Genomic DNA, 12,621 nt, shown 5'->3' on the forward strand with positions numbered 1-12,621 from the left:
TGATATTCCCCACAGTTAGAAGGTCTCTTTTGGAATTCATGGGCATCATGTGATGATACTGATTTCTTGTACTATCATAGAAGAAAATCATGTAAAGCTGAATGACAAATAACTTTACACAAATTTTACTGTTCTATTAAGGAGTATAAATGAATTTAGGTAATGACAAAAGAGAATACATCCCTTTCTCATATTTGTCTATTAATTTGTAGGTCCCGTGGATGTTACTATTCAAGCCAAATGTAACCCCTGTTTATCAAATCCATGTAAAAATGATGGCACCTGTAATAATGACCCAGTTGATTTTTATCGATGCACTTGTCCATATGGTTTCAAGGTAAGTAGAAATCACACTTGGGAGAAATTAGTTCCCATTGTCTATCTTTTTTTGACTGTTCTTTCTCTGTGTTCTAAGACCTAGCTTGTTTTATTTGTATTTACCTTAAACGCATGCATTTCTTCTCCAGGGGCAGGACTGTGATGTTCCCATCCATGCCTGTATTAGTAACCCATGTAAACATGGAGGAACTTGCCATTTAAAAGAAGGAGAGAGTGATGGATTCTGGTAAGTAGTCTGACTGTGATCTCCTTTGTCTGAAGTACTGCAACAAAAGTAACGAAACAAATGTGCACGATCATTTTCAAATAAGAAGCCATTGTTTCAAGAAGAACGTTAAAGTACACATAACATGTATTACTATGAAAATGTTCATATTTTATAGTTGCAAAAAAGAAATCTAACATTATTTATTGTTACAAGCCATCAAGGACATTACACATAGAATTACAGATGATACACTTTTAAAAATTAGGTTCAAACTTTTAATATTAATCACGTGAGTGTGTGTGTGTGTGTGTGTGTGTGTGTGTGTGTGTGTGTGTGTGTGTGTGCATCTGAGTGCAATTGCCTCACAGAGGCAGAAGTGTCTGATTTTCTCATAGTTGGAGTTATAGGTGATTGCCTATAACTTCGTGATGTGGTTGCTGGGAACAAAACTTGGGTCATTTGAAAGAGCAATAGCACTATTGGCAGTTAATGACTTCTAGTAGAGGGAGAGTCAGGTTCCTTCGAGGTTGTAGCTCCTGAAAGGCTACTCATGCTTTAGTAGGTGTGTCTGCACTCCTGCATATAGAGGTAGCACTAAGTGGCATCACTGGGTTAAAACGTAAGAGAAAGCACGTGAAGTTGGGCAGGAAATGGGCTGAGGGGGTCAGGGAGGGATCTAGTGGGAGGCAAAGGGTGTGGATTCAGTTAAAGGATGTTATATCCATGTAGGAGGTTCTCAAATAATAAAAAAAGTAGCTAAAATATCAGAACCACTTCTTCTTTATTTGTAAACAAAGAGTGTGAATTATTCCCAACTTGAGAATCAGCATATCTAGGACAGTGGGGGAAATTTTGCTTGTCCTTTGGACTTGAAAATGTATTGGAACTTAATGACTTTTAAGAAGATGGATCCATTTGCTATCTTTCAGCCACCATACATTTTCCTTTTTAAATGTTTTCTGGATTGTTAGCTGGTCCCTTATAGTATATAATTTCATAGAATGTTAAAAATCAATTTTGTGTTGTTAAAAGCTTTGTAATTGGTGTGCATATTTATGCTTTTTAAAAATATTTTGACCACAAAGTTTGAAAAGGCACCCAAAAATGTTTCTTGCCTTTTTCCCTGATGCTTAGGTGCAGTTGTGCTGATGGGTTTGAAGGAGAAAACTGTGAAGTTAATATTGATGATTGTGAAGATAATGACTGTGAAAATAATTCTACATGTGTTGACGGAATTAACAACTACACATGCCTTTGCCCACCAGAATACACAGGTATGAAGAATAGAAAATGTTATGTCATCCATCAGTGTACAAATTTGAAAGGATCATCGCACTATTATATTTATTTACCAAGCCATTCTTATTCAATAACTTGGAAATTTAATTGCAATAACAAACATACATAGGGATCATTTCATCTGCCAAATAAAAGATGCAGCAAGCTCAGTTCAACCCATGCACCCTTCTTATAAGGTCATGATCTCTAGAAGAATAAACGAGGATGGGGTCATGCTTAAACTTTTGGAACCATAATTCAATGACGTTTCCATTCAAACTACTTTCTCTGTACAGAATGTTTTGTCAATATATATTTTTGTGCATTTCTTTACATAGCCAAAACACAATTCAGCATTTGAAATAAATAATGTCCATACTATATCTTCAGTAGTGAATGTTAACCTCCGGCAAGCTCTGTCCTTCAACTGGTGCTCTGCCAGGAAGATGAGCTTTCTGGAAATCTTAGGAGAGTATCACATTTTTAATGATATTTTCTCTCTGGTTGACAAACCTAATCAGACTATTCAAATTGCTAAACTTTCTTCTCAGTTTAGACCAGTTTTCTATAAAGTCAGAACCAAATTTCTGCCTTGTCTTTTTCGAAAGAATAGCTTTTCTGATGTGTTTGTGTGGCTGTGCATAAGAAATGCCATAGTCAGCTTTTCCTTTAACAAAGCATCCAAAAGGGATAGAGAAAGATAATGGTACATATGTTATCTCTAAAGATAAACACAGAAGTAGATTCTGTCACTGTTTTAGGAGCTACCATTTTCATTTTACTTGGTGTTTTCATTTGTTGCATTTATTTTCATAAAGTAGTACATAGTTAATAATTTCAAATAATGAAATAATTATCTAGGTAGCTAAGATTAATATTTCCAAGCAAAAATTTGCATTATACTAAATGTCTTTCATGATGGGAATGTATATTTTATTATGGGAAAATGCAACATAGAGTAACGAGATTCAGTTTTAACCACCTAGATGTATTTAGATGCTTCTAAAGTTGCCCTTTCCATGGAGTCACAATACTAATGAACTAGATATAGACAGATGGATAGTTAGATAGATGATAGATAGGTGGATGATGGATGGAAAGATGATAGGTGGATGATTGATATAGATAGATAGATAGATAGGTAGATGATAAAGAAATACATAGGTACATAGATAGATACATAAATAGGCAATAGATAGATCAAGATAAAAATTAGATATGTAGATACATACATACATAGCTATCATGCAAGGAGTCAGAATTTGATCATTCTTTACTCTTTTGCATTAACATAATATAACAAGTGCATATCAGATAGACTTTTGTTGTCACACAGTTTGCCCACCCATCTCTATCACTGTATCACGTGTCAGATATCTTCCTTTAGCTTATGACTAAAGATTTAAATCTGTTATACATAGCCTGAGTGTCTGAGATCTATTGAATTGGCTATTTATATGTGTTTAAGAAGTTTACTGTTAAATAAGAATCTGTTTCTTAGTCATACCTTGGATAGAGCCGCTTTATAGCTCCATCACTGTCCAGCTCATGGAAAAAGCTTATGAACCCACTCTATTTTAGAACATCTATAAACCCACTCTATTTGATTCTACCAAAGAAATTGGGCTCCCAAGCTTTGTAAGATTATAAAAAGCTGTGTATGTAGTTCTGAGAAGCCAGGAATTTATATATACTTTCTTCCTGGTGTAACTGAGACTTGAGATCACATATGTTCTAAGGTTCTTGTATGTCTTCCTATGATAATTTCCATAAGGTGTAAGTACATCTCGGTTGTTTAGAGCAGATCCAGCTGCACTGATGCTCAATTTCCTAATTCTTATTCTGATTATTCACAGCAATTTTTGAGTGTTCCTCTTACCTGCTCTGCTTTAGTTCCCAAGCACTGTGTGCCCTCCTAAAGAATTCATTTCTGTGTGCCCTCTTCTGAGAAGTGTAATACAATAGCCCTTCTCCAACTATGCCAGATGTCATTCTTAGTGCTATATCACAATAATTCAAAGCTTAGCTAAACCATTTCTTTGCCAAAATGTGACATTCATAAAAGTTGTCATGAAGGACCCCCACCATGTCTATCTGTCAAAAACATTTGGCTCTGAAATAGAACCTAGACAGCATTGCTCAATTTACTTGTAGCTATTACAAATATCTCTTTGCCTTAATTTAGGCAAAGGATCAAGACAAATATTGAACTGGAGATGTGCACGACACAGAGCAGAGATCCTACCTTTATTACATTGGACTGAGTCCCCTGAGTCATGATGGACTTGACAGCTTGGCAATAGAGAAGATATCTAAATGGGATGAACTCATAACTCATCTCTTAAATGTAGAGTTTTGTGCACATCTGAAATGAGTGCATTTACAAAATGTCAAACAGCCATTTTCAGATTCTGAGGTTGGTGGCATATAGGTGACCTTCACCTACAGTGAAGCTTAAGTCAGAATCTAGAATTCTGTGTCCTGTTTAACCCATGTCTGCAGTTACAGAGGGATTTCCTTATAATATGGCTTTATCGTTTTACATTTAAGATGGAATTTGATTAATGCATGTGAGTTCTGAGAACAAAAAGCCCTTCTATCCTCACAGAATATAATAACATTGCCATTGTTTTAATAATGATCTAAGCTGTCAGTTGCTTTTTCCTTTGAATTTTTTTTTTACTCTGTATCTGAAAGGCATACAATGAAAATGTGAATTCTATTTGATAGCCACAAATAAGGCTTCACCAGGAAAGCTTGTAAATCATCGTGGTGACAATGCTTTCATTTAACATCGATGTCAAGATGAACACTTGTCAAAGGAGAAAATTCAGAGATCTGAAAAGAATCTGACAAGGAAATCAGGAAATGACAAGTAGCCTGTAAATCTGAGCTAGAAATACTTGAAATAAGATGGACCAACTTTCAGCAATGTATAGAGGCATAGTTAAACTCAAAGTAACCAAATATCAATGCATGTAGCTGATGAATTATTTCCTGCCCTCCTCTGCTAAAAAGATTGATAACATAAACTGTATGGGTCAATAGTGTTTTTCTGTTATCTACATTTTACAGGACCCTCTCCACTTTAATAATCAGATGTATTATTTTCTACATACTAGGCCCACTTTCTGCTCTCCTAGCTGGAAGACACCTCATTGCTAGCATTATTCATGGAAGGCTAATTTTTAAAAATTTAGTCCCCTGTGACTCTATATTAAAATTGATATGTGAAATATGGGAAAAATAAAAATAAGGATTTGGCAATATTAAATTATTGAAAAATAATTCTGTATTTTTGATTTAGCTTCAGAGATTTGGGGATTTGATTTGTTTTTCTTAATTATTAGTGTATGCTTTTCATAAAACAAAACATTTCCTATAGAAAAGTTCTCGAGGAATTCCTGAAGTTAGATTAACTCATAATGTATAAACTGAAATTTAGGAATATGGTATGGCTACAATATTGAATCCTTGGAAAACTTTACTTAGACAGTATTAGATTTGGAGCTGATCTGGGAAAAAATAGTTTTGCAGAAGTAAATATTAGGCTGGGAGATGTTTTCCAATTGTCCTAATTCTGGATCTGTTTTGTCAAGAATATGTGTCTTCAATAATCCTACTCTCACAGGGCCATATAGAAGTATGTACAAGTTGGTCACATTTCAAGATTTTCTATTAAATAGAATTACTCAGCACAATGGCACAGTCCATATTAACTGGGCACATTTATTGTCATAGTCAATCTTGTGGAAATTATGAAGAACTCTTTAACTTTCCCATTTTGTCTCTGGCGCCCTACAAAAATGTTCACTTCACATCTACTACATTAAAGCTGAGGTGTCAATCACCCAATTTAGTTGCCAGTCTCTAGCTTGCTATAGTGGCTTTTACTCTGGCCCTATTCTTCTCCATGTTTGTGTGTTCGGCAAGCTGTAGGTAAGAAGTCTAAGCCTGGCTTCTGTTTGCTCTCTCAGCCTGCCTTCTCTGTTGTTAATGCTGCGCATTAGCTTTGTGTGTGCTACTGTTGTATTGCAATGTAAAATGTCTTTTGTCTCTTCTGTCTTTGTCGCTGCCAGCTGCTAATCTGAATGAGGTGGAAAAAGGTTAGTTGCTCTTTTTAAGTCTATTATGGTTTTCACTTTAGTTCTTCTCTGTCTTCTTAAGCTACTAGATCTTACTGGGTGTGCTGGGTGAAGATGTTGACAAGAGATGAAGTCAGAAAGCCCTATGTCAAATCATTCATAGAGATCCTTGGTACATACATAGCTGCGTGAAACAGTATAAAATGATTCACTGAAATGCACTTAATTTCTGCTTTTCCCACTCACCCTGAGTGGGAAAAAACTGTCTAAAAATTAGATCTTATTTTCTACTTGTCTATATGTTTGACACTTTAAAGTATATCATAAGAATATATTATTTATATGATGAAAAACATAGGTCCTTTAATACAGTATATATACTAAGTAAAAGCATTTAAATTAGTGAAGACTTTTTCATAAGTTTAAGTTCATAACTTTACTATTATGTACTGTGAAAAATATCTGAAAATGTGTATAATAATTGAAACATTTTATATAATATGAATGGGGTTGTGTCTCGATGATAAGGGGCTTGCCTAGTATGTAAAAGACCCTGGTTTCAATCCCAGAAAAGTAAATGTAAAAATAAAAATAAATTTTATATATATATATATATATATATATATATGTTTCTAATATACATGTAAATAATTGGTGATAATATGTTTTCTGTACATGTGTATGCATAAATAATGTATTATATATGAAACATCTTACAAAATAAATATTACAAAGTCCAAGAGGTTGATTTATATGGTGAAACTGTCAAATTGATGTTACTAAATCCAGTGAGTTCTAAGCAGTTTTCTTAAGGCATTAGACAGATTGGTGTGTAATCACTAACATCAGTGTAGTAACTGGGCTCCCAAAAACACCTAGAACCAGGAAGGGGGCATACAGTTGGCAGCTCCGTAGCCATGCTGAAAGCATGTCTTGGACTCTTCATGACCATGTGTCTTAAAGACTAAGAGTTCTCACCAGTGGCATTGCTTCTTAGTCATTCATGTTTCTAAAAGACTCCAAGTTCCAAGAGGAAGAAACAACAGTGTACTCTAGTCTTGATGGGTCCTGGTGTATAGGAAACACTTACAGGATTATAAGGATGATGTGGGGATATAGAGTATCTCTTCCATTTCTGTTACTGTGTTCAAATGATTACTGTGTTTGCTCATGTAGTCATATTGTATGCAGAGTGAAGTTGGAAAATATATAAAAATTGGTTTAATCTGTTAGACTAAAAATATGGCTTGCTCTGCATCTGCTAATATATCCAGTACTTCCTTGATTTAGTATCATCTTTCCATTTTAGAAGTACAAAAAGCATTGATGATCCGCCTAAGGCCAACTCTATCTCTAAATCAAAGCATAAATTATGTACTCAATTAGTAATGTGTACACATTCTCAAAAACAAGCTTGCCAGTGCAGCATTGCTTTAAATCACCATGAGTTGACTATATTTTGCACTTATATTTATAAAAGATCTGCTATTGCAAAGAATTTTCTGTTGATATAATTTTCTTTTAAAAGCAAACCTTTGTGGTTGGTTGACATGGCAGTAATTTATAAGTCTATAGATACAAACAGTAAAATGCTGAAGAATAGCATTATAAATAAATGACACTGTATGATACCATGTGTACCTTACTCAAGAACATACACAAAGTAAATATAGTGTCTCCCTGAACCTACAGCATCCACTATAACCTAGGTACCTTTTACTAGAACCTGCCCACTTGAAGCTACTACCAGTCTTGGCTACTTTTCAGATTACACAGTATTGCTAATTGTTTATGCAAAACAAGCTTTCCTTGTTTTTTCGTCTGATTGCTAGACACAATCATCCTTCTGGACCTTTGAAACAATTAATTGTGGTCCCAAAACTCAAATGCATGAAGGCAATTTATTTTACTAGATGCAAATTAGAGAAAGGACCTAATCAGTGCCTAAACAGTATTTCTGAGAATGAGGTTACACTTCACCCCAGGATAGTTGATAGTTGGTATAGTGGATTGGAAATGCTTAGTCTTTAGACTTCATATCATGGAACCAACATCTATAAAACCTAGGGTCTCTCTGGTTCAGTTATTTTCTTCTATGACACAGGAATAATGACGCCTGTCCTCCTCCATGTAGATGTTTGAGAATAACAACCAAGTAAAGAATCTATAGGAAAGCATTGAGAAGAAAAAATTTTCATGCTTATGGAATGTTGGGGACCAGACTGCTTTGACAGGTTATGCATTATGCCATCCCTTCAGGCAGAAGAATGGGAATTTGGTAGATAGCTCTACCTGAGAAATGTACACATGAAATAGGTCTTTCCATATTTTTTCACTACATTTATTTTTCAGTTTTTACTTTTTATGCTTACTGTAAATACATACACTATATTTAGGCCTAGGTGGTCGTTTATCTTAGCTGTTGAATATTGACACCTATACAAGGTCATACCGAATGTGTTGGACAAGGGCATATTGAAAGCTGAAGAGCTCTTGGCAGTATTTTTAGGCTCTGTGTGTGCATCATTTTCAATATTTGTGATTTTTTTCATAAGAGGGCACTACCATTGTTTCTTCTGCACTGAAATATTCAAGGTCTGCATTTCAAGGTCAATATTGCTTATGGACGTAGCCGAGGCCTTCCAATAAGGAAAGCTAATGCCGTAGTCTCCTTTAACCACTTTAACTGGAGAAAGTACTTTGGCAGTCTTGCAAGGTCGTGTGGTTTCTATTCATCTTCCAACCTTTCAGAGCTCTCTTAAATGCATTTGAATTTCATAAAACATTTTAGAGGAACTGTTTGCTCTCATTAGTTCACAGGCAGTGCCCACTGATTCCAGAACAACAGTTTAACTTAACCAGTCTTATTCCATCTAATTTAGATTTATTTACTTTGAAAAGGGAGTTTAATGTTTTTTGGACTTGCAGTAGCTATTGAAATTGGCTAAATTCTTCAGCTATAGACGTCTATGCAGGAAGTATTAAAAAACACCCTTTTTTAGATTTGTTTATTTGGAGAGGTAAGGTTTTCCATCTAAAAGTGCACAAGATGTTTGCTGAGAAAATAACTAAAGCAGGACACTTTGCTTAGTAATGAAAATGATACAAAACCACCAAGCATTTCGAGGTTCACCCAGCCAATACTAGCTGTAGTTCTCAGCTGCAGGTTCAAATCAGGTCATAGACATGGCTGCTGCAAAGCCATTGCTTCTCATATGTCAAGGACACTCACAACTAAACATGTTACTAGAGACAGACTTTGTCACCAATCACACTGTGTGGGAATCTAGTTGATTAAACAGCTATAGATACTTTCATTTAGAAAACAAAAATTCACACACACACACACACACACACACACACACACACACACACACACACCCCTCTCATCCTATGAAGCATCTAGGAGCCAGCCTGTGTAGCACATTCTCTTGAGCTTTTCTGTGCTGAATTGTGATTCACTTTATCTCATGCAGTTTACCTGTAGCACGCCCCCCATCACATGTAAACCACATTTGGTGCACATTTCAGAGGGAGAGAACAGCTGTCAGTAGATCATGTATCTTCAAGATGCCACAGACCTCTACTACCCTGTACTCCTATACTAATGACTGAACTTCATTAACTTTAGAAAATGAGGGCCATCTGGATAGTTCATAGTCATCTCTTGAAGGTCAATTAGTTATTTCTAATTGAGAAAACAAGTTTCAGAATGGTGGGCTGCAAAAAAGAAGCGGATTGTTGAAGAGAATCCTCAGTAACCTACAGTTCATAAATCACCCCTCACTTACTGACAGAAATTAGGTCAGTCATTACCCTCATCACTAGCAAGCATGCTAAATATTTACACAGGAGACTTGACACTTATTTTACTTTGCTAATATGCTCTGGTGCCTAAAACTGAAATTTTATTAATACAGTATGTAACATAGACCTGACTTAAATTAATGAATAAGAACAAACCGTAAACCTAGTCTATCCTTCATGTCTACAGGTTGCTCATCTGTACATTCAACCAACCATGAATCAGGAATATATCAGGAAAATGACCTCTGAACTAAATACATATATGCTCTTTTCTTATTTATGTACTCTATTGCATAACAACCATTTGCTTTTATGTTGTCTTAGGCAGATTGCATAATCCAGAGCTGGGTTAAAGTGTGTGAGTCAAGAATGTGGAGACATGACCCAGTGATTAAAAGCACTGGCTGTGTTTGAAGAAGATCTGGGTTCAGTCCCCATCACTCACATTATATGTCTCACAACCAGCTGAACTCCAGCTCCAAGAAATCCAATGCTCTCTCCTGTCCTGTTTCTTTTTTCTTTTCCCTTTTTTAGCTGAGGACCAAATCCAAGGCTTTATGTTTGGTAGGCAAGTGCTCTACCACTGAGCTAAATCCCCAACCCCACCCCCCCTCAATGCCCTCTTCTGGACTCCTGGGCACTGCCGTCACATCCACAAACCACACAGATGAGCTCAAGTACGTGCACTCACATACACACACACACACACACACACACACACACACACACACACACACACACACATAAACAATTGAAGAACAATATAATAAATCTTTATAGATATGCCTAGGTTTAAGCAAATCCTAGTCCATTTACATAAGAGGTTGAGCATAAGCAGTAATTGCTGGAGCAATCCCCCAGGGATCTCAAGGCCGACTGTGCTTTCCTCAATCGAGAACAAATGGGACCTCTACAGCTTACATGAGATTCTGCTTTCAGTCTTAAAATGCGGCAAAGAGGAACACGAAGGTCTGTTCATTTTAACCATTCTCAGACATGCCATTTGTGGGCTAATAAGCACAGGCCCTCCCTCTGTTCCTGGGTTCATCTCCTTGATTTTCTACAGTCATAATCGTTTTTTTCTGCAAAGGAAATTATAAAATTGTCTAAGAGGCAGCAGATGGCCGACCTAGGGTAACGGTCAAGGCATGTGTGCCGCAGAACACAGTCTCCAGCTGTTTTACACTCCTGCTCCTTTAGGTCACCTGTGCCTTCTATGCCTTCATTAACATTTAAAAAGTATTTTCCCACAAGAAGCAAGGAAGCCTTTACTAACCTTTCACATTGCTTTTTTTTTTTTTTTTCTGCTGAGTACATGATTGATGGGAATGGAGATTTCCAAAACTGTACATAAAGGAGCCCCTTGCCCTCACATGGTATATTTTAAAGACTAAAATACCATGGCCTTTATCAGGTGGGTTGCTTATTTCAACATCTTCCCTTGCAGATCTAATGCAGATACGATAAAATTAGTGTCATCTATCCAGGCTTTTCTTACACAGAAGTGAAAGCACAAACGTTTGAAGAATGATGTGTTTTACTTTGTGGAAGTATGTATCCTGGGAATTCTGCTAGGAATTCAACCAGACTTCCTCCCTTGTTACAACTGTGTTTAAAAATGTCATAACCAACTACATTTAACACTAGAATTCTGATTCAGTTATTCAGATCGCTGCCCTGTGTTCCCTCTCCGTCATATCAATATTAATGATACTCCATACAGTCAAAAAGATCTACTTTGATCAGATTTAAGACCAGCCTGCACTGTCAACCTCTCATGTCCTCCAATGCATTCATGCATCCACAATTCTCAGAATGGCCTCCCAGATCATATATCTTTAAGCAAACGGAGAAATGAATCTAGTTGAATTAGCAGAAGTTAACAACAGTAGAAACTACCAGTTGAGTGTCTATCAACACCATGTAATGGTATTTTCATTCCCTTTTATTGTAGACATTTCTAACTGGAATTCAAAGTTTGGAGTATTGGAAAATTTGGATAGATTCTCACTCATTTACTGATTAAGTACCCTTCCTTATCACTCCATCTTATGTTAAAATAAATCAATAGTTGAAACACTGAATTTGAGTTAGAAAATTCCAGAAATACTGATCCTGGTACAAAAAGGACCTAATTATTTATGGATAGAAAGTAGTCCATTGTCTTCCACATAGCGTTTAAAATGTTTCTTTCCTTATTTTTTTAACTTCTGCTAAGGTAACTAAACTATAAACCACTGTGCTGACTCTATGGCATCCCCTGGAACCTTGCTATTCCTGGCTCACTCCTGACCTCTCATAGCTTCACTCGCTACCTTTCTACAAGGAGCTCCCACATCCTCCCTATCCTTCACTTGACATCTCTTAAGTCTCTCTCTTTCTGAAAACCCGCCGGGCGGTGGTTGCACACGCCTTTAATCACAGCACTCGGGAGGCAGAGCCAGGCAGATCTCTGTGAGTTCGAGGCCAGCCTGGGCTACCAAGTGAGTTCCAGGAAAGGCGCAAAGCTACACAGAGAAACCCTGTCTCGAAAAACCAAAAAAAAAAAAAAAAAAAAAAAAAGAAAAAGAAAAAGAAAAAGAAAATCCAGTCTGTTCTTCCCCACAGCATCTTCCTTTGAGAGCACCAGGAACCTTTCTTGCTTAGCATTCAAGTCAGAGGCATTGTTAAACATGGTTGGATAAAATGGGTTAATGTTTCTCTTTCCTCTCTCCCTCATGAACAAATTCCACAAAAATGGGAGAAACTTTTCATTGCCAGCCATTATACCCCAAACATGTTCACAGGGTCTGATACATAGTTGGCTTTAAAAAATATGGGGTGACTGAGATAAGTGTAGTCCTCACCCCTCATCAAGCAAACTTCTCTTTTGAACAGGGGGAGACCATTACAGAAAACCACAAC

The 12,621-nt window shown here is 36.4% G+C and overlaps 1 protein-coding gene across 5 annotated transcripts in view; it reads left to right on the plus strand.

Moving 5' to 3' along the window:
* Slit2 (slit guidance ligand 2) overlaps positions 1–12,621 on the plus strand; it is a 346,124-nt gene that overhangs the window by 297,908 nt on the left and 35,595 nt on the right. For 3 of the 5 annotated variants that reach the window (XM_052734901.1, XM_052734905.1, XM_052734902.1), the window contains 4 exons: positions 213–337; positions 468–565; positions 1,682–1,821; positions 5,905–5,931. In XM_052734901.1, coding sequence (XP_052590861.1) covers positions 213–337; positions 468–565; positions 1,682–1,821; positions 5,905–5,931 — 390 coding nt within the window. The remainder of the gene's footprint in view (positions 1–212; positions 338–467; positions 566–1,681; positions 1,822–5,904; positions 5,932–12,621) is intronic. The other 2 variants (XM_052734903.1, XM_052734904.1) reach the window with 1 other exon arrangement.

This window comes from Peromyscus californicus, unplaced genomic scaffold (assembly GCF_007827085.1).
Source record: "Peromyscus californicus insignis strain IS unplaced genomic scaffold, ASM782708v3 Scaffold_13__1_contigs__length_99412109, whole genome shotgun sequence".
NCBI lineage: Eukaryota > Metazoa > Chordata > Mammalia > Rodentia > Cricetidae > Peromyscus > Peromyscus californicus.